This window comes from Paroedura picta, chromosome 8 (genome assembly GCF_049243985.1).
Source record: "Paroedura picta isolate Pp20150507F chromosome 8, Ppicta_v3.0, whole genome shotgun sequence".
In the NCBI taxonomy this organism is placed as follows: domain Eukaryota; kingdom Metazoa; phylum Chordata; class Lepidosauria; order Squamata; family Gekkonidae; genus Paroedura; species Paroedura picta.
In genome coordinates this window covers 91,814,360-91,837,434 of record NC_135376.1, presented here as the reverse complement: position 1 = coordinate 91,837,434, position 23,075 = coordinate 91,814,360, and the positions used below count along the sequence as shown (strand labels likewise).

Below are 23,075 nucleotides of genomic sequence, written 5' to 3'. Positions count from 1 at the left end.
TAGATCAGAACATTGACCAGGAATACATTTTTGAAACATCCTGGTGAGAACTGTGCACGGCATGTGGCTGTTGTATGATCTTCTGCCATCTTGGCCAAGAGACTGCTTTGGGGAGCTGTTGCCATAGGGCATGGGAGACTTTCTTATTCAGAGCTATCTTCTTTTGCTTTGTTTAGAAACGGGAGGAAGAAGAGAGACAGAGGGGCGAAGAGCAGATCCGTCAACAGGAAGGACGCAGAGCTCAGGAGCTTTACTTGAGCCTCAAGCAAGCCCAGCAGTACAGCCAACACCATGAAAATGAGGATCCAGAATGGGTGGAGCAACGTGAGTGAGCCTTAACATGGAATTTTAAACAACAATCAGAGCCTGGTTTTGCTTCTGCCATTGTCACATAATGTGACACATGGATACACGTGAAGCTGCTTGATACTGCATCAGACCTTTGGGCCATCAACGCCTTCTCAGACTGGAAGTGGCTCTCCCGGGTGGAGGTCTTTCCCATTACCTACTGCTTAGTCCTTTTAACTGGAGATACCAGGTGATTGGACCTGGGGTCGTCTGCATGCAAAGCAGAGGCTCTCCCACTGAACCACAGCCCCTACCAAGGCCAGCGTTGCATTCTTTGATGTTGAGTTTGATAGGCCAAGGATATAGCTTATCACAACATGAGAGAAGCCATGTTGGATCAAGCCAATAGCCCATTCAGGCCAACACTCCATGTCACACAGTAGTCCAGGTGTTACCAGAAGGTCCACCAGCAGGGCTGGAACTCCATAAACCCTCCCACAGTGACCTCCCAAATTTCAAAAATATAGGACATCACTGCCCCAGATGGAAGAACATAAGAAAAGGCATGCTGGATCAGACCAGTGGCCCATACAATCCAACACTCTGTGTCACAAAGTGGGCAAAACACAGGTGCCATCAGGAGGTCCACCAGTGGGGCAGAACTCCAGAAGCCCTCCCACTGTGCCCCCCCCAAGCACCAAGCATAGAGTGTTACTACCCATAAAAATACGAGAGAGCATCATGTCTGTATTCAGTCATGCTCATAGTCTGTCAGTAGTTCTCAAGGGAAAGATTTTTCACATCACCTACTATCCGATGGTTTTAAGTGGAGATGATGGGGATTGAACCTGGGACCTTCTGCATGTAGAGCAGATGTTCTACCACTGAGTCATGCTTCACCTCCTGTCACAAGGACATAGGGGAAATGGTTGAATCATGGGTGAAAGCAACTAAAGGGAAAATTATTCACCAAGTATGAGGAAATAGGAACTGTCCCGATAAACAGGGTAATTGGAGTGCTTATTTTAACCCAACTCCTGTCTTCTCCTGTTCCCTTTTGAGTTCCATTTCTTCAGCTTCTAAGTTTTTGAGCCAGGACTTTGTTCTTTCTTTTAATTTTCTGTGGGGTACCCAGTTAAAGGTTAAGCACTGCACAGATTAATAACAATACGACGGCGTTGCATGAAGTGCCATTATGGATTTCATTTGTGTTGTGTTAGAGGCAGCGACGTTCTGCGAAGATGCCATTAGTCATAGAATTCGGCACAATTCCTTTAATGCCAATGAGTCCAAGTCTGTGACCTGCCATTCATATGAGACAAAATTACTTTGAGACAAATTAATCTCATATGCGACAAACAATACTCCTTATTAACCGCGAGCGTACCTGGCCTCTGCATTTCTGATAAGAGCCGAATCCTAAAGAATTTCAGTGAACGAGGGGGGAAAAACCCATAATTCTCTGAGGAATGAAATCTGGCCTTATTGTTCATGTCAAAAGGAAGCAATTATTGCTTTGAACAATTGGGTCTCTGTGGCGTGGGAAGAGGCTCAATGTGAAGTTCGCCTGATTTCTGTCAGTGGTAGAGATGGTTATCTGTTTTATTCTTAGAGAAATAGTCTTACACAAGATATGGAAGGAACAAGGTCAGAAACTATTAACTATATGTAGGGGACCTGCAAGGACTTTTATGTGGGGATCCCATTTCCCCCTGTGTCCCTTTTCCTTACTATTTCCCCTTTCCCTTCCCTGGCTGGCTCCATAGCTCCTCCCCAATTCCTGCTTCCTTCTCTCCTGCCTGCCCATCAACCTACTTGTATCTGCCACCATGTCTTTGGCTTTCCTTCCTTCTCTCCCTTGGCAGAATCTTCCTGGGATAAGTCTGGTTGAATTGTGTGGGGGCTGCAACATGCCTACCAGGTCAGGCTGAGGCAAGTGATGGGCATAGGGAGTCTTCTTTCATCAGGGATCATGAAGGGGATGGCCTTTTCCAGGGTTCTCTAAGTCTACCCCTATTTCTTCCCATGGCTTGCTTTGGTGTAGAGCAGGCTTTCTTAACAGGGGTTTTGTGAAACTCTGGGGCTTCTTGATAGCCCAAGAAGGTTCATTTCATTTCATTTCATTTATCTATGGTCATTGACCAGCATCAACCCAAGAACGGTTTTGCTGATTGGGTGGGAGTTAATTAATTTTTTAAAAACTTAGGTAATATGACCTTATTATTATGATTATATAATAAAGTTATATTGACCCATGAACAATAATAGTCCTAAATGAGGTGGAAAGGGGTGGGGTCCCAGTCATAAAAATGACTTCTGGGGACGCGGCAGGGAGGTATGGCCTGCTGACATCACATCCAGGGTTTCTTGAAGCTTGAAGAATATTTCAAGGGGTTCTCAACAGTAAAAAGGATGAGAAAGGCTGGTGTAGAGGTTAAGAGTGGGGCTCTCTAATCTGGAGGACCAGGTCTGATTACCCACTCTTTCACATCCAGCCAGCTGGATGACCTTGGACTAGTCATAGTTCTGTTCTCACAGACGAGTCCTATCAGAGCTCTCTCAGCCCCATCTACCTCACAGGGTGTCTGTTGTGGGGAGAGGAAGGGAAAGCGATTGTAAGCTGCCTTGAGATTTCTCCTCCTCTTCCTCCTCTTCCTCCTCCTCCTCCTCCTCCTCCTCTCTCTTTATAGAAACCACGTCTTGGAAAGCTCACCAGTATAGCTGGAATTGCCTGTGAGGTTTTAGTTAATATTCCCTCTAAGCAGAATTTGTTGAAGAAAATCTCTTTATTTATGGAAAGGCAAAATGGGACATCTCCTATTTCTTGCTTAGACTAAACCTCTAAACAAAGCTCCTTCATATCTACACATCCCTTCACAACGGCCATCTCTTCCTATGGCAAAACGATCTGCATAGTGTGACCTGGTTTGGAACAGATATATAATTCTGTTGGGGGAAACACTAATGGGATAATCTCATAATTTTTGATGTGGACATTACTAGGGAGATGTAGCTCACTGACGCTTGGGGCCACAAGCAGGGAGATAAGATATTTGCTCCTTTCTTTGTTGCTAAATTGAGTGGTAAGATAAGGGTATGATGCTGGTGGAAAGTGCCATCAAGCCACAGCTTACTCATGGCAACCTTGTCGGGGAGGGGTGGCCAGACCATGGCTCTCCAGATGTCCTACAATTCCCATGAGTCCCAGAGGCTCATGAGAATTGTAGTCCATGGACATCTGGAAATCTACAGCCTGGCCATCCTTGCCATATGGTTTTCAGAGCAAGAGACATTCAGAGTTGGTTTGCCATTGCTTGCCTCTGCAGAGCCACCCTGGATTTCCTGGATGGATTCCCACCCCAAGACTAACCAGGGCCTACCATGCTGAGCTTCTGAGGTCTGGGGGAAAATTGAGCTAACATACAGCAAACCAGCCAGGGCATTGGTAGGATCCACTCCATTAAAACAAAGAATTAAAAGTTTACTCGTCATGGATTTGAAGGCCAGTTTTATATTTATTTCTTTATTTTTCTATTTATTTATAATTCGATTCATAAGACCACCCCTCTTGGCCCAGCTGATGGGATCTGGAGGCAAAAAGAAGAAATCCTTGGGCTTCCAAACCCCAAAATAAAAATTAACAACATCATGATGAGGTATTGGGGGGAGGGGGAATAACCACAAAGGCTCTTAAAACATTCTTGGCTTTTACAAATGAGTTCTTGAGAATCCAAGAATGCAGCAGCACACCTAACCTACCTGTATCTCTGGTATTCTATTACATTTGGCTTACCCCTACAAGTGTGGCCAGGGGAGGGCAGCCCGTTTTCACCCCTTGGTAGAACATAGCGCAACCCTGGCCTCTGTCCACCAGCGCCGGAGGCTGGGGAGATGCAGACATGTCAGTGTTGGCATCGTTTTGCCATTATGTGCTGACTGCAGATGCCAAATTATCCATTAGGACCGATGCCAGGCCCCACGATGTCTTGCCCCCCCCCCAAGTCAGCAGCCGCACTCAGCAGTGCCAGGGGTCGGGGGGTCGAAGTGGCACGTCGCTAGTGCAGCTGCTGCCTTGGGAGAACGTCGCAATGATATTGATGACACTACTAATTTATTTAGTGGATGGAATTTCCAGCAGAACGAGGATTCATCGCCTCATCCCATCGCTATTTATTGCCAAGTCAATAGGCGAAGCGTTACTAATTTTAGTGTTCAGCTTAATTCGCCACTGCGGTTCCCTTTGTTGAGCCAAACAAACAACACCACCGGTCTGCTGGAGGTAATTGAAATATAGCTTTTAAATATATATTCTGTTGACTTCCCTCCAATGTGGACATCAGCGTTTCGTTATATTGCCCCGTAAGTATTTCCTTGATGAGTCAAACCAAGGACCCTCTAGCTTAATAATGGGACATGGGTAACCCAAATGTGTTAAACTCCCCCTCCCCACAGTTTGGCATCTCTTATTCAGAGGTACACTGCCTCTGAATTTTGGGGTTCCATTCCACTATCATGGCTGTTGATAGAGCTATCTTTTATTAACTTCAAAAGGACATCTGAGCAAACTCTTACTGCCACACCTCATGGGAATGAATTCCATAAGTTAACATAGAATCATAGAATCATAGTTGGAAGGGACCAACTCTAGTCCAACCCCCTGCACTAAGCAGGACACTCACATCCCTATCGCTCATCCGCTGTAACCTGCCAACCTCTTGAGCCTTCACAGAATCAGCCTCTCCATCATCCATGCTGATAAAGCTGTTTTGACCAAGCAGGAATATCAAGGCTCTCTCAGCCTCACCTCCTTCACAGGGTGTCTGTTGTGGGGAGAGGAAAGGAAGGCTTATATAAGCCGCTTTGAGACTCCTTCGGGTAGAGAAAAGCAGTATATAATAACCAACTCTTCTTCTTCTTCTTCTTCTTCTTCTTCTTCTTCTTCTTCTTCTTCTTCTTCTTCTTCTTCTTCTCTTGTGTTTTTTTTAATGCTCTGGTCTGTGACCATTTAAATAAAGATCAATTGATGGATAGCTCATCTCCAGGTAACAGAGATCAGTTCTGTTGGCGAGAATGTCTGCTTTGGAGGGTGGACTCAATAGCACTTTATTCCACTGAAGTCCCTCCCTGCCCCAAATCCTGCCCACTCCTGGCTCCACCCCCAAAGTCTCCAGGTATTTCCCTAATCAGTAGCCAGCACTTTAGTATGTTCTCCGTAGTTTGCCCCAATCAGCAGTCTAGCTGCAACCGCACTCAAAGCTATCATTGCCAGGATCATGTGATTAATGTTTTGTGAGGACCCTTCTCCCCTTCCCCTCCTCAGCTGAAGAGAAAAACACCTTTTGCAATGTTTGCACTCAAATACCACTTCAATCCGGAATATTTGCAGCGAATCGCTCCCAAATTAGCTACAAGACCAAGCACTATTAACAGGAGAGCAGCTGGAACCGATCATTAAAAATCCGAGATGCATATTCATATGGCCTTCTTAGAAGGCACAGCCAAGCTTAGCAGGATGACTCACCGGCCATGTGAAGAGCAAAGAACAACCATAAAATACTGAGCTCTCCTAAGCTACCCCCAGCAGGGGAACTTGCTCAAGTTCATTCCCAGCGCAGTAGGATTTCATTCACATATTTATCAAAGAAACTGGAGTGAAAACCTCATCATCGCTACCCATAAATTCTGTATTATGCCAGGACAGTGCCAAGGTTTTATTTCTTGTGCCACTTTCCCTGTCCCAATATGCGTGCCCCTACTCTGTGATTAAGGGGGTGAGAACATGGGAGTGGGCCTTCTCGCATGTGGCACCAACACTCTACAATACTCTCTCCCCAGAGAGACTCACCAGTCCCCACCAGTTATCTTCCACCCAGTGATTGAAGCCTGTTTTTTCTGCTGTTCCCTCAATGATTCCTCCTTGCTGCCCTATGTTTGAGTTGCTTTTATGTTTTGGTCACTGCTGTTTAGCTCAGTTTTTATGATCTGATTTTGTTTGACTTTAATTGTTTTTAAAAACTGAGGTTTTTGTTTGTTTTTTTACTATGTGCGTTTTTTACCATTTAGTTTTCTTGATGACCATGATTAGGGTAGAAAGGCCAGATATAAAAATTGTAAAAAAGTATATAATGACTAGCCTTAAAGCCCACTGTAAGAGAAATACAGCGGGCTCTAGTGGGGCCCCCCACGGGAGGAGGAGATGGATCAAGTGGCTTCCCGGCCCAAGGGGGAAGAGCAGCCATCCTTCCCCGCCAGGCTTACCAGTGGGCTGGGTGCCAGGACTGCAATGGCGGTGAGTTTGCCAGAGTGCTTCTGGCCAGGCTGGGGGGGGGGGGGGCTGGCTTTGCGCCTCCCAATTGAGCCAAAGATTGGACAGACCTCGCCCAGTCTCCACCCACCTACCCCTACGCTTTTTATATTATACAGCGAAGCTGTTACAGATTCTTATGCCACTATTTTTTTGTTTTATTTATCATATGGTGTGTGAAGTGTAGCCAGGAGATCCAAGGATTGTCCAGCAGCCAGGAAAGGGATGGTTGCAGGTGGTTTGCCACTACCTACCTCTGCATCATGACCCCTAGGTTTCCTTGGAGGACCCTTGGTGGTCTCCCAACCAAATATTAGCCATGGATGTTTGGAGGTGGTTTGCCATTGCCTGCCTCCACATTATGAGGCCTAGTGTTCCTTGGAGGAACTTCCACCCAAATCCTTGGAGGTCTTCCATCCAAATATTAGCCAGGGTCAGCCCTGCTTAGCTTCTAATATCTGACAGGACCAGGCTTGCCTGGGCTAGCTTATGCCTCTGTTATTGCTTGATCCAATCTCTGTATATCTCCAACCTAAAGCAGTTTTTTTTTCTGACAGCAATGAGTCCGAGGCACTTCACCAGGGATCAGTCCTGGAAACAATCCAGAATCCCAATTCTAGTTCCGCAGGCTGATTCGAGCACTTTTCGGGCTTATCTGAGCCGAATCACACTTCCCAGAAGTTTAAAACAGCTGAACCTGAGAAGCCAAAATCAATTTGTCTCTGAGTCGGCTGATTCATGATTCAGCTAATGAAGGATGAGCTGTTTGGCAGTAACGTTACCCCCATAGATCCCCCTGAAACTGGAGCTGGGGCTTTGCATAGCCTTAGATGATCTATAGGAGAGAAAGAAAGATCCTTCCAAACAGCTGATCCTGAGGATAGCTGCTTGATAGACTTTTTTTCCCCCTCTGAAAGACTCCTCTGGTGTTAGCCAGTTTCTTACTGAGACCCCCAACCCCAGGGTCCCAGTATGCAGACTGGTCCCTGACCAAATTCCCCACCTCCTGCCCCTATTCCACAGCTGTGACAAACAAAATTAACAACCCCCCCCCCCAAAAAAAAATTACAACTGGGCTGGAGGGTGGGCAGCTGTCCTTCGGCTCAGTGCGGCAGACAAAGGGGCAAGCTCCAGCACATGGTGCCTTAAATAGGCATGGTGCCTTAAAAACCCCTACACTACCACTGGAGCACGCCTCACAATCACGCCCACCTCCTGCCGGGCCTGCCATAGCCGCATCCTTCACGGCCTGCCCACCTGCCACACCAACCGCAGCCTCTGCCCGAAAAGCAGAGCATTAAATATTTTTCACTCTTTTGCCTCTCTCTCAGTTTTCCATATTTTTCACCACCTGGAGGATGGCATTGGTGGAATGTCACGGGTCTCGATGAGACAGTTGCAACTAGGGTTGTGCGTGGCGGCGTCCAAATTGGCGGTTCGGTGCTCGGCTGCTTTGGTCTGGAACGGCTGATTCAGACCATGCTGCGCACAAGCCTGGTTGCAACTCCCCGGCACACTTTACTTTTAATCACAATTTTTATCCTTTTCACATGTTCGCTGCTTCCAGAAGCATGTTCCTCTGCCTTGATGTGAGCCTTGGTTTTACTACAGAGGGGGGAGCATTTCCTTTTTCATCTCTCTAGGCCAGAAGAAAAGTGGGTAACCTGCCCGGGGGCGGGGAACCAATTTCACAGGAACCTGTGTTATTTTTCATGACTCAGAAGAAGCTCTCATTCAGGGCAAAGTCAGCAATCCCAGCTGCTGAAAAGGAGACTCTGCCTTGGAACTGTTGAACTGGAATTCATCAAGAGCTTTGACACCATTTCACCTTCGGGGCAGAATGGCAACCTGGGATTCCTTAGTCATTATAGGTGTTAACAATCTTGGTAGAATCTGGACTCCAGAGCCATTTCTGTGCTAAGCAGCTTAGCAGTGAAGTGACGCAGAAACGGCTGCTTTTGTGACCGAGTTTTTCTTGTCGTCTACTAGGAATTTATCTCACCCTCTAATTTCGGCTTTTTCTGGCCTTTTATTGATTGATTGACTGACTGATTGATTTATATACTGACCCTGTTGCTCATCATCACAGGATGGTGAACAACAATCAAATTTACAATTAATATAACAATAACAATAATACAGTTAATAACATAACAATGATCAACACAACAATAAAAATTATACAATTACAATTAAAAGCAGCTATCAGCACTAATATAAATTGTTGCTGGCACAATATACAGTACGGGAGGTGAGGAATCAGAGAGAAGGAGGAGGGAGGGAAGGAGGCCCGGTTTGTTGTTATAATATAATTTCTGACTGGCCTCAACCGAAAGCCCAGTTGTTCTATAACCAACCACAACCTCCACAAGTTCATTGAGAAATGACTGCTTGGTAAATACCTACCATGATTTCCTTTACTTATGTCCTATCTTTCTTCCCAATGGGCATCCAAAGTGGCTGATGTTGTTCTCCTCTCTTCTGTTTTATCCTCTCAAGAACCCTGTGAGGTAGACTAGGCTGAGAGTGGGTAACTGGCCCAGGATCACCCAGCAGGATTCCATGACACAAGCCAAGAATTTAATTAGTACTTCCCAAATCCTAGCCCAACTCTTTAACCTCTATACCACGTTGGTGCTCCATCTATGTTTCCTCGGAAGAAGTGGGAGAGCCATGAAGTTTATGTTTCAATACAACTACTGTTAGTTTTTGAAGAGTCACAAGGACCCATTATGCACAACAGCAGCCATGCTGGGCTGCTGCTGGTCATTGTGCACTGGGGCATGCCCTGGCGCTTCCTGTGTACTCATGGGGGAGAGAATCCCCCAGTGTATGTGGGCTGCCCCGGCATTGCGCGCACGCAAAAGGCTGGGGCTGGAAATCCCGGCCCACTGCCTGGAGGCAGCAGTAGTAGGGGGGGGGGAGTGAAGGGAATGGGGCCCCCACTGCACAATGGTGGGGAGTGGTATGCCACTCTCCCACCAAGGTGGTGATAGCCAAGAGCCTGGTGTGGGCGTTTTGGAATCGTTTGCCTAGTGTGCATTACCCAAACAGAGTGACCACTAGACTGGAAAACCTTTTATAATTTTATTCATCTGCAGAAGAACACAGTGGGTTTGTCCCAGAAAAGCCTATGTGTTAAAGGATTACATGAGATTTTATAATATTTCACTGAAGGCAGGGAAGGATGATGCTTTTCAGGTCAAGCCAATAACCTGGGGTCTCCACCCCCTTACACGTCCCACCGGGCTACCCCATTCCCATTATGCTAAGTCACCGGAAAAAGGTTCCAAAAGGCAATTTCCGAATTCTTTCTCAATCCTCTGGTAACATAAACAATGGCATGATATAAACAATTGTCTCTGGCCTTGAGAATAGAACATATCAGCCTTGGTAACATTTCAAAATACAATCAAGAACAGGAATAAGTTTTCTGGGCCTTCTTTTACAAAACAATCTGGTACACTAAATTTCTCTTTACAGAACAATAATCACAAAAAAAAAATTATTTCACTCTCCTATATATCAGTGGGAGTGAGGGCACTCCCCAGCCAACTCTGCGGCTCTGTGGAGCTGACGGGCTTGCGGGACACCATAGGTTGGGGGAAAGGCTGGTCTGCCGATTATGCTGGTGCTGGCATGATCCAGCCACCACTTGTGCCTGCGGCATCCCAGGGAATGTGAAAAATTCCACGGTCCCTTGCCACGGGTCTTCCAGGGTGCTGCGCCATGCCATGGATGGAATGCTGGCAGCATCAGGGCTGCCCTGTTGCCGCCATCCCAGATTTCCTGCCCCGTGCATAATCAGTCAAGAAGTGGCATATTCTTCCTTTTTTCATATCTTTTGGTAGGGTTGCCAACCTCCGGATGAGGCCAGGAGATCTCCTGGAATTACAACTGATTTCCAGCCCACAGAGGCCAATTTCCCTGGAGAATTCTGCCAGGCATTTGGATGAGGTCGACTGAAACAACGGCATCTACTGGGCCCCCAGAAAACCCCTGTCCATATACTGAATCCTATGGAATCATAGTTAGCAAGTTAATGCTGTTACTGGGGTTTTTATATGGAAATGTTACATGAAATGTTATAGACACTCTTATCACCAGCTGAAGCCACTGTTACTATTGGTTTTATTCGATTTCAAGAATTACATTGTGCTTCCTCTCTGTTTTATGTAAACCACCCTGAGCCAAAAGGGAGGACGTTATAGAAATATAAGAAATAAAATAATGAAAATTAGAAAATTGCTGCTTTTGAGGGTAGATGCCATGGCATTATAGCCTCCCGAGGTTCCTTCCTAAACCCTGCCCTTCCCAGCTCCACCCCTAAATATCCAGAAATTTTCCAACCAAGAGTTGGTAACTCTGCTATTCAATCTATTACTCTGAGGTCTAGTCTTAGGGAAAGGGCTGTGGCCAGGGTTGCCAACATCCAGGTGGGGCCTAGAGTTTGACATCAATCACAGTGGATTTTAGACTATGCAGATCAGCTCTCCTGGAGAAAATGGCAGGTTTGAAGGGCAGAGATCATGGTAATTGTAGTCCATGGACATCTGGAAAGCGACAGTTTGGCCACCTCTGCTCTATGGCATCACCTCCCATGAAGAAAGTCTAGGCTTCAGTTCCTGGCATCTTCAGTCCAAAGATCATGTGGCAAATGTTGGGGAAACCCTCCATCAGAGAGCTGCTGCCAGTCAGAGCAGACAATATTCATCTTGACAGATGAAAGGCCTGACTCAGTAGAGGACAGCTTCATCCAGTTATTGCACTTGTGGTTTTGTTTGCATTATGCAGGCTTCCAGTTTCTGCCCTGCTTCATTTTGGAACCTAAATTTGACTCTTCTTTACAAAAAATTTTTCTAATAATAAATCTTCTTGTTCCCCTCATATAGCAGCTGGAGTTTTCCATCTGCTGCAGAAGCGCCCCACAATTTTAATTACAGTGGAACAGGGGAGCCATGCCATCCTTACGACTCTCTGCTTCCTCTTCCCCGCAGTGCGTCGCTCGAAAGCTGCTGATGAAGAAAGGAGCCACAAAGCACGGCGGGCTCGGGACGAGTATCGGCGGCAATCCTTGCGGGCCATCCAAAAAGGGAAAGTGGCCGGCCTGAGCAACCTCTTCCAAGGGACGGGTCTGAATAACGAGCAAGAGGCAAAGCTGGCCGTCACCTGTCCTGTTCCACCAGTGATCGTGAAGATACCAAACAGGTTGGTTTGCAGGGGAACTTAGTGGTGCTCTGTATCAAGGATCATAGGATCATAGAATCATAGAGTTGCGAGGGGCCATACAGGCCATTTGGTCCAACTCAAGGCAGGATCAGCATAAAGCATCCTTAAGTACTTGTCCAGTCACTTCTTAAAGACCACCAGCGTAGGGGAGCTCACTGCTCCACTGCTGAACTACTCTGACCTTGAACATTTTTTCCCTGAAACCTAGCTGGTACTGTCTGCATGTGGTTTAAACCCATTACTGCAGGTCCTCTCCTCCACTGCCAAGAGGAACTGCTTCCGGCCCTCCTCCAAGTGACAATGTTCCAAGTCCTTAAAGAGAGGAATTATGTCCCTTCTCTTTTCGCTCCCGTATCAGAGTCATTGCTCTCCTGCCTCTATATATGAATTGCCTAGGCTGTATAATGATTTATATGTCAGAATAAAGTATGAAACATCATGATTTTCAAAAAGGTGATGAAGAAGGCCTGTTTTTTTTTTTAATAACCCCACTTTTCACAACCCGAAGGAGTCCCCCAGTGGCTTACCAGCACCTTTTCTTTCCTTTCCTCACAATAGACACCCTGTGAGGAAGGTGGGCTGAGAGGGTTCTGAGAAAATGGCTCTGTGAGGACAGCTCTAAGAGAACTGGGACTGGCCTAAGATCACCCAGCTGGCTGCATGTGGAAGAGTTGGGAATCAAACCCGTTTGTCCAGATTAAAGTCTCCACTGCTTTTAACTACTAGACAATGTTGGCTCTCAAAAAGGCTGGGTCCCTCCTTTAGAAGCCCTCTGGAAGCCCGTCCATCTGGGCAGATGACCTCAACTGAGGCTAGTTGGTGGTTTCAACGGGGACAGGACAGTGGGTTGGGAGGGAACAAATGGGCATGTGCTGCCAATATTGTTTCATCTTATACTGTTTTCTGCATTTTTATCTGTAAGCTAGAGCCTCTTGTGGCGCAGGGTGGTAAGGCAGCAGAAATGCTGTCTGAAGCTGTCTGCCCATGAGGCTGGGAGTTCGATCCCAGCAGCCGGCTCAAGGTTGACTCAGCCTTCCATCCTTCCGAGGTCGGTAAAATGAGTACCCAGCTTGCTGGGGGGTAAACAGTAATGACTGGGGAAGGCACTGGCAAACCACCTCGTATTGAGTCTGCCATGAAAACGCTAGAGGGTGTCACCCCAAGGGTCAGGCATGACCCGGTGCTTGCACAGGGGATACCTTTACCTTTTTATTTGTAAACTGCCTCGAGTCGGCAGGGCTGGGAGTGGCGGTCAATAAATTCAAATATAAATACGTAAATAAATGCATAAATAAATACGTAAATAAATGAAAGGCATACTCTTGAATATATTCTAAACAATATTGCATAAAAGGCAATGCATTTTTTTAAGGTGGATTCAACCATCCTTCAATAAGCCTTCCTCCAGGCTAAGGAGGCTTCTTCTATCTGGAGTGGCCTTTTTTCCAAGGGAAGAGCCTCCTAAGTTGGAGGCAGGCTCCTTGACCTGGAAGATGGCTGCAAACATTGTGCAATGGAGCAGTAGGGTGGAGGGAGGGGGATGGGAAGGAGAGCCCACCATTGTGTCATAACAACACCATTCACAATTTGTCTTTTTCAAAAAATAGATGCAAAGCACACGTCTCAAAATTGTAGGATCCTCATTTCACCAAGCTGTGCGCAACAGCCCCTAATAATTTTCCTAAGTAACATTGTGAATCACTTAGTACAGTGCAAGCCTATGGGCTGTGCGGAAAAGCCCAAAGTTTCTCATAGTTTGAGGAAAACTTCTTGACATCATCACAGTAAAGTGAGTGTGGTAAAGATTGTGGGAAAGAAAGGGAAAATTAGGGAGGGATGCACAATCCTTGCAATACCATGTGGAGATGGGGAGGGAAATGCTTCCCAGTAAGGTATAAGCCAAGGCAAACAACTCATACGTAAAGGCATTACTCTTGGAGTGGGTAATTCAGCATGCTTGGACATTGGGGCAGGGGATGCTAGGTGTTACTTCCTTGAATGGGATGCCTCTCTTTGTCTTCACCTGGGAGTTGCCCTCTGACCCTTTTTCTTCTCTCTCTCCCTCTTTCTTCTCCCTCTCTTCACATGGCCTTCCACGGTCTCTTCTGTTTCATGGTTGGCCTTCCTCATTTGTATAATAATTGCTTGTGACCAATAAATTCAAGCAGAGCTCAAAATCTCTTGGGTAATGGACCACAAAACTAAGACATCAGTCTTGATTGCATTTGATGATCACCATTCAAGACAATGAAGACAAAATACCCTTCTTCTTGCTTGGCTTAGCATTGACCTCCAGTGAAAATATAAGACTAGACTATGACAATTCAAATGAAATATTTGGAAACTTACAGGATTTATTGAGCTATGTGTTTCCTCCCCCCCCCCCCGTTTGCGTGCCACCTGGAGGTTGGCAATCCTATTGTGGGCAAAGAGTACTTGGCAAGGGGCCTTCCATCCTTGTCCACCCTCTTGACTATTCCCCTGAAGGGCTGCCGGGCTGCCATGCAAAGTGTGTTGTTAGCCTTGCTTTGAAGGCAGCCTGAAGAACTGAGCATACCAAGGCCATGTGGTGTCAAACCGGAGATCTGCATCTCCTCTCTGTTTTTCCTCTGTGGCCAGCTCCTCTGACTCAGAGTCTTAAAAGGAAGGTGTGAGATCATGGATTCATCCCCCAGTCTTAAGCTCCTGCTGGGTTCGGTTTGTGCTTCTAGCCGTCACAGCGCGCCGCCACCGACTCATCTGCCCTCCTTGTAGTTTTCTAATCCTTTAAAAAGCTGGTTTTGCTCTTGGCCATCGCATCACATCACACAGTGAAGAAACGCTTTGTTCAAAAAAAATTTTCATCAGCCTGCTGCCTGTCCGTTTCGACGGATGATCTCCGGAGTGTTCTGTGCATCGGGGATGAGTGAATCGTATCTCCATGTTATTCGTTCTGTCCTCACTGCTCCCAGTCGCACACGGATCTCCCTTATCGTGTTCCTTCCTCTGTCTTCTTTCATAGATGAAAAGATCCAGGTGTTTAAATGCAATGCATTCGCTTCAGCGACTCGTGTAGCGAGCACAAGGCCACCTAGCAGAACAGCGGCTGTCTCCGCGTGGAGGAGTGGATTTCATTCATTCATTCATTCATTCATTCATTCATTCATTCATTCATTCATTCATTCATTCATTCATTCATTCATTCATTCATTCATTCATTCATTTTTATATTTATTCCCCACCATTCCTGAAGCCAGTTCGTGGCGGGTCACACTAGTCCATAAAATGACATTAAAACCTTATTAAAAGTAAATAAAAATTCCATTAGAATTGCAACAATATAATAAGATAGGAAACATGGCAGGAAGATATAGTCCCATCCCCACCCTACCACTCGGGGGGGGGGGGGAGGAAAGAGGCCTAGATCACTTAAGATGTTAAAAAACACTAAACAATGGAGGGGGGGACACTGATCTTCCTCGCCGACCCCAGCCTCAACCACAGACCTGGCGGAAGAGCTCCGTTTTGCAGGCCCTGCGGAACTCCGAGAGATCCCGCAGGGATGGGCAGCCGCTCACCTGTGTGGGAGAGAATTGCCTTTGCTATCTAGACTTAGGCTTACTCGGGGTCTTAGGAGGAGACATCTCCATGGCCCCATCCTGGCATCTCTTGTGCTGACAAGGAAAATCATGCTTGTTTTGATATGGGTTTTGCAGGACCAAAATACGCCCTCTAAGGGCTGCCAAACCTCTGTTTTTTGCCATTGTGATGTCTGGTCGCCCAAAGGAATCAGGGCCAAAGTAGGACCCAAAGAATTCTGGTCCATTCTGCCTGGGAAAATCTGTTCTGCTTTGACAGGCTGTCCGTTTCTCTCCCTGTCTTTCTGTACAGAGTCCCTCCTCTAAGGACGTCTGTTTGCTTTTCCCAGCTCAATGAGGGAATGAAATTGGCACCTTCTGAGACACTCTCCGTGTTTGCTCAGGAGCTGCTTGTCAAACAATATTCTCCTCGTTTCCCTGTTCTCCTGTGTGTCCTAAATCCAAGTGTTTTCTCAGAAATAAAGTTATTAAAATGTGTATGCCAGCATTACATTTTAAGGACAGTTGGACACAATTCAACTTCTGGCTCTGAACGCTTCTGATGCGGTGCCTCGTCTGACTGCCGTGGTGAGCTGTGGGCTGTTTTATCACACCAGCTCCCCCCACCAGACTGTCCCCAATCTCACTAAAGCTTAGATGAATCCTATAGAAAAAAAGAAAGAAGGAAAGTCGCTGACCAAACATGGCAGCGGGTGGGTTTCCTTTTGCAATTTTGTTACATTGGAATCTCATTGTAATGCAATCGGACGTGCTTGGTTTTTCTTAAGGCTGGGGAAGGTTGCGAGGGTAGATTAATGAAGTGACACTGTGTGTGTGTATGTGTGAATGCCCAACTGGGGTGGCCAGAGTTTTCCCACTTACGCATGGCCGAGCCCCTACGTGCCCCCCGTTGTATCCCACGGCAAAAGCAAAAAAGGGAGCACAGATTTCTCCATGGTCCCTTGCTGTTGGGCAACTGAGAAGGCAAGTCATCCCAGCTCTGTGACCACCTCAGAATGGGCCCGATTCCGTGAATAACTGGGAGGAAAAAACGGTGATCTGAGCCTCATTGGTCATGTTGAACCAACTTGCCATTTGGGAAATGGCCCTCTGTGCTCATATGAAGATAAATGTTAATTTAATAAACACAACCTATATTTAGTGTGAGAGGAAAAAAACACACTATCTTTCCAGGTTCTATGACTTGTAAACGTTTCCATTCAAGCAGCAAAGGCTTACCACAGAGAAGCTATTTTAGGAACTGTCTTTAGGAACTGTTTGCATGACCCCTGACATGCTTCATGAGAGACAGTGTAGGATAGTGGTTAAGAATGGTGGACTCTAGCCTAATCTGGAGAACTGGGCTTGATTCCCCTCTCCTCCACATGAAGACTGTTGGGCGACCTTCAGCCAGTCAAAGTTTTCTCAGAGCTCCAAGCCTCACAACTCACAAAGTGTCTGTTGCAGGGAGAGGGAGGGAAGGAGATTGTAAACTACTCTGAATCTCCTCAGGGTAGAGAAACATGGAATATAAAAACCCTTTTCTTCCTCTTCATAAGCAAGAAAATTTAGGAAGACGTTTAGGAAGATGCTACTGCTCTGTAATTAGCTCATGTTTGGATTGACTCCTCAATTTTGCCTCACAATTTGGAGAAGACATTTTGGGAATGGTTGAAAGTTGCTTAGAGAAACAATAGTTGCCTGCAAGACTTGTAAAAAGACAGAGCATAAGAGAGAAAGCCATTTATTTGGTAAGCATGGTATAATCCCTTTCAGCATGATCTCTGCCTGCCTCTAACCCCGCTTTTCTTTTTTTTTAATTTAATACAGCAAAGTTTGGGAGCGGCCTCTGAGGCCTTTCTCCAGAGAAGTCATCATTCAGTGGTTCAAAGTGGAGCAGCTGCCACGCCGTGCTGGATTTGAAAGAAATACGAACATGATTGCTCCGTGGTTTCACGGTAAGCGTTCTTGAGCAGAAAATGCTTTTTTCTGGAAGCTATGGTTGGTGGCAGCCAGGAGTACCTAGAGATGATAGTTTGTTTCCCGTAGTTTGCTCCTACTACCTGTAGGAGTCTCAGAGAAGCTTACAATTGCTTCCCCTTCGTCTCCCCTCAACAGACACCCTGTTAGGTAGGTAAGGCTGAGAAAGCTCAAAGTATGACTGTCTGAAAGTCATTCAGCTGGCTGCATGTGGGAGAATAGGGAATCAAACTTGGTTCTCCAGGTTAGAGGCTGCCACTCTTCACCATGACACCAAGCTGGCTCTCAATAGCAGATCTCCAGCCACCAGCTGTTGGTTGTCAGCCTAGTTGTAGGAACATTGATGACATTGCTTCCTTTTGAGCAGGTAGAAGTGGTGTCATGGCATCAGTGACACTGTAGAACTTCCCACGATTTCTATGGAAAATATCATAGAGATCTGGGAAATTCCTACAGCGATGCTGATGTCGTGACATCACTTCCCCATGCTGTATGGGAAGTGATGTCATGGCACTGCATTGATGTCCCTCCTTCCCATTTTTCCTTCTTGCTACTCCATAGACCAGTTTGGGAGTTGGAGCATGGGGTGGGTGGGAGATTACCTGCTATGGCAGAGCACCTGGCAAGCTTGGTGTAGTGGTTAGGCGTACGGACTTCTAATCTGGTGAGCCAGGTTTGATTCCCTGCTCCTCCTCCACATTCAACCAGCTGGGTGACCTTGGGCTCGCCACAGCACTGATTAAGCTGTCCTGACCTATCAGGGCTTTCTTAGATTCACCTCCCTCACAGGGTGTCTGTTGTGGGGAGAGGAAAGGGAAGGTGACTGTAAACTGCTTTGAGACTCCTTTGGGTAGAGAAAAATGGCATATAAGAACCAACTCTTCTTCTTTGTGCCTAACTGTATAGTAGTTGTAGTGCTGGAGGGTCATTTCCTTTTGCCATGTTTCTGTTCTTGCATTTGCACAGCAGATGAAATTAACTTTTTCCTAGATTCATGAACGGCTGAGTAAGGTCATTAGGGAATGCTGGGAGAGGGGAATTATGACTCCCATAAAGCTCTGCAAAAATAGGCATGAGCCAAGCAATGGTGGTAACAGGAACGTTGATAAAAGCAAACAGTTTATTTATGACAATACCCATAATATTTATAAATGACTGACCTACATCATTTATTTATATATTTGACTGTGGCGTGACACACAATGACTACAGATTTTGGGGGGTCTACAGCTTCCCTTGGGCCGTGCAAGAATGCAGATGCACAAAATGCCGCCCATTGCATTTGGCTGCACTGAATGGGGCCGGGCTCCTTACGAGCGGTTAAACTGCCCCACAACCAATCCCTCTGTCCAATGAGCAGAATGCAGGCCAAACCAGAGGGTTCCCATGTACCCCTCGTTCCATAAACTGCCATGATCTGTACAATACTATCTGGGGCAGCCCGTAATTTGGCAATTTGTTTGCACCAGACAATTACTTCAAACTCTTCAAGGCTCTTTGGAGGCCCCAGTGGGCATTTCCAAGGTCAGTCGGCCTTCTGGCAGCACTAGGAAAGCTGATTTGCCTTGTTGACTCAGATCCGCTGTTCCCCTGGGAAACCACGGGGTGTGTTTTTCCTCCTCTGTCCTCGCAAATAATTCAATCCTCCCCACAACTCGTCACCTCATTTTAGTTTTTAATAACTCTTTAAGTCCATCCGTCCTTCTGACGGACTTGTGACTGTTGTTCTTCAGGCCATTGTCGCAAAGTGTTGGGGCCCATATGGTATTAGCAAACACGATAAATGTTTCAGAGCCTCAGCCTCCCAGAGGAAGAAAGAAAGGGAGCGTCCAAGTGAGGTAATGTGAGTTGGGACATATGGCAAGGAGAAAGGAAGCAAAGGGGGGGAAGGGCCGGCTTAGCTATCGCCTGGAAACCAGAGAGCCAGGGGGAGGCTGAATAATTCATGCCGGTGGTCTAATTGCCAAGGTGGAAAGAGGGCTTTGCTAACCCGCCACCAGACGCCCGACATCTTTGCTTTGTGTTTAACCAGGAGTCAAGTGCCGATTCGCTGAGGCGGTAGATGATGAATGGGGGGAAATTGCTGTATTGGACAGCTGTTCCTGATTTGGAAGGGGAGAGAAAAATGTGATTGCACAGTGTGTTAGCACAGATGTGGAGAGAGGCTTGTTTGCTGACGCGTGATGAAGGCTTAAGAGCTTGAAGCAAGCTCTTGTACGTTGGATACAAGTTGCCCCCAGACACAAAGGCTTTTCATTTTAGTGTACATTTTAATCTAATCCTGAGGTTTTAGGAATGATAAGACTCACTTTGTTGTTAATCAAGGGGACACACCACTACTGGCCTATGAGAATTTGCAGATGCGTTGCCTTTCGTTCTACCTGCCATGTATACTGGGAGACTCCTAGCCATGGCAGATGAATGTGCCCAAGACTCATTTACCAATATGGAGAGAGATGATGTTGAAATACACACCTGCTGCGGCCTAGAACAGGGAAGAAATAATGGCTGAACCCTTCCAAGTCTGACAGCATGGGTGGTGTAGTGGTTAAGAGTATCAAATGTGTATTTGGGAGACCCAGGTTCGATTCCTCGCTTGTGTCATGGAAGTTTGCTGGGTGAACAGAGGAAGTGGACTTCTTTTGAATCAGATCATTGGACCATCACAGTCAATATCGTCTACCCAGACTGGTAGCAACACTCCAGGGTCTAGCAACTTCAGGGAATGGTTAACCACTATGTGAGATAGGATGCTGGGCTAGATGGCCCACTGGTCTGATCCAGCAGGGCTCCTCTTATGTTCTAAGGAACGTCTTGGCCTCTATGCCCTGTTGTTGGCCCTCCATAGGAACTGGTTGGCCACTGTGTGAGATAGGATGCTGGGCTAGATGGCCCACTGGACTGATCCAGCAGGACTCTTCCCGTGATCTTATTTTCTTAATTTCCCATCGTATATCAGTTGCACCTACTAATGAGCCAGCAGCCAGTGGCATTAGCTTTCCCTAAATCTGCTTTGATTCTAAATAGCATGATGCGAGTCAGGCAAGTGCCTTTTCTGTATGTGACCTTCGTCTAATGATCTTATCATCGGGGGCACTGCAGTATGTCCTTTTCTGTTCCACTATGCTAGAAAATGCCACACAAGCCCACGGCTCCATCCCACATCATCAATGCTAACATGGCCAGTTTCTCCCGCGTGTCCTTGGTGTATTGATGCTAATGAGAGGCATTTGCTACAGTGACTCAGAGTTGCGGAGAGAACTCAATGCCTGCTGCACAATAAAAACGCCTATAATTTGATTTTATTTATTTATCTACATGGTTTATAGCCCACTGTTCTGCCCTCACAAGGGTCACCAAGATGACGAATAATTTAAAACATACTTTATAACATTGCAGTTTGAAGCCATTGAAATCAACCCATCCCTAGCACACCTCACTGAAACCAGTGAGGTGAAAATACATACTGGGTCTGGTGTTTTTCAACATTTTTATCAGTGATCTGGATGAGGGGGTGGAGGGACCCTTCATTAAATCTGCAGATGACACCAAATTGGGAGATGTAGTGAACACCTCAGAAAATAGAACATTCTGGAAAAGTGGGCAAATGAGAGCAAGATGCAATTCAATAAGAAGAAGTGCAGAGTTCTACATCTGGATCACACAAATGAAAAGCATGCGTACTGGAGGGGAGATACACTTCTGGGTAACAGTGTGTGTGAATCAGATCTTGGGGTCCTTCCAGACTGTAAGTTAAATATGGACAGACAGTATGACACAGCAGTACAAAGGGCGAATGCAGTCTTGGGCTGTATCAAAAGAGGCATTGCATCAAAATCCCAAGACGTCATACTCCCTATATACCGCATGAGTTAGACTGCACCTGGAGACCTGCGTGCAGTCCTGGAGGCCTCAAAAAGCATGTGGACAAAATTGAGAGGGTGCAGAGGAGAGCGATGAGACTGATCCTGGGCCTGGGGAACAAGCCCTGTGGGGAAAGGCTAAGGGACTTGTGAATGTTCAGCCTGGGAAAGAGGAGGTTGGGAGGGGCCATGGTGGCTCTTTTTAAGAAGAAGAAGAGTTGGTTCTTATATGCTGCTTTTCTCTACCAGAAGGAGCCTCAAAGCAGCTTACAATTGTCCTCCCTTTCCTCTCCCCACAAGAGATACCCTGAGGGAGGTGAGGCTGATATGACTGCTCGGTTAGAACAGCTTTATCAATGCTGCAACAAACCCAAGGTTACCTAACTGGCTGCATGTGGAGGGGGAGCAGGAAATCCAACCTGGCTCGCCAGATTAGAAGTCCAAGCTCCTAACCACTACACCAAGCTGGCTTTAAGTAACTGAAAGCTTGTAGTTGGGGGAGGGCAGGGAAGGTTCCTGTTGGTGGCAGAGAATAGAATCCACAGTAATGGCTTTAAACTATGAGTAGAATAGTATTGGCTAGATATCAGGAAAGAATTCTTCACAGTCAGAGTAATTCAGTAATGGAACCAGCTGCCAAAGGAGGTGGTGAGCTCCCCCTCACTGACGGACGGACAGCTACTTATGCTGAATGCTTGAGGCTGATCCAGTATTGAGTGGGGGTTGGACTAGATGGCCTGTAACACCCCTTCCAACTCTACGATTCTATAAAAACAGCCATTGAAACATTGGTCAGGAAGGAAGAGTCGCCGAGGGAATGTCACACAAAATGATCAAGTCTTCCCCTGCTGGCGGGAGATGGTCACAGGAAGGGACAGATGGATCTTGCTGGGGTCAGAGTTCTAGAGCTTTTGTGACATGAATGAGAAGACTCTTCCCAGAAGTGTCATCGGCCTAACTTTGGAAGAACTTGAAGAAAGGCTTCCAAAGCAGACGGTTGGAAGGATTCATAATCTGCCACTCCTTTGTAAAACGATGTGGTATTGGGGGTAGAGTGGTAATCTGTCAGAAAATTGAGATTCCCAGGGAAAGAAGAAATTAAATTCTTTTTTAAAATATAAAAACAGCTGAATGGTGCCTCCTGAGGGTCATCTAGTCCAACCCCCAAATGATGCAGGAAACACATAGCTACCTCCCATCTCTCCCAGTGACAATTGTTCTATTCCCAGAGGCATAGTTATTTCTCTTAAATCTTCCTCGTTGTCATTAGTTCCCCTGTTTGCTTCAACTCCGGCAACTTTTTTTTTTTCCCCGGTGGCTACCGGCTCTTTCTTTTCCTGGATTATTCACAGTGGTAAGCTCAGTCATTCAGGGTTTGCTTAATAAACAGGATGATGTTACCACACTAATGGCCAGGTTTGGGTATATAATGACATCGTCAAGAGTCGATGAAGGCAGCTGAGACTGGAAATACGAGAGGCCAATGTACGTTTAGAACCACATTTGATTAATTTGGTAGGAGCTCTAAATTTTGGGCTTTTCCGCCTTTTCATATTCCTTGATTGTTCGTTCCTATTTCTTTGGGTTTCTTCTCCCCTTGCTCTGCTCATATTACATCCGTTTATGTCAGGTATCTGCATGTTTTTGTGTTAGACATAAACTGGTGTAATTTCTAATTGACCACTTGAAAGTGTAAGAACAGAAGCAGCCCCCACCCCCTATAAACAGGAACTTACAAATGAGGAAAACCAGACTGTAGAAAAGCACTTAGATTTTTAAATGTTGGGGTTTCGAAAATGTATTTAATGCATTTTATCTGCATTGTAAGGCACCTTGAGTTCTGTAAGGCAGAAA

General features: G+C 46.2%; 1 protein-coding gene across 1 annotated transcript in view; it reads left to right on the top strand.

Moving 5' to 3' along the window:
• SH2D4B (SH2 domain containing 4B) overlaps positions 1–23,075 on the top strand; it is a 107,958-nt gene that overhangs the window by 51,314 nt on the left and 33,569 nt on the right. Inside the window, exons 4-6 of the mRNA XM_077350816.1 lie at positions 177–324; positions 11,590–11,800; positions 17,209–17,336. Of these exons, the coding sequence (XP_077206931.1) occupies positions 177–324; positions 11,590–11,800; positions 17,209–17,336 (487 nt within the window). The remainder of the gene's footprint in view (positions 1–176; positions 325–11,589; positions 11,801–17,208; positions 17,337–23,075) is intronic.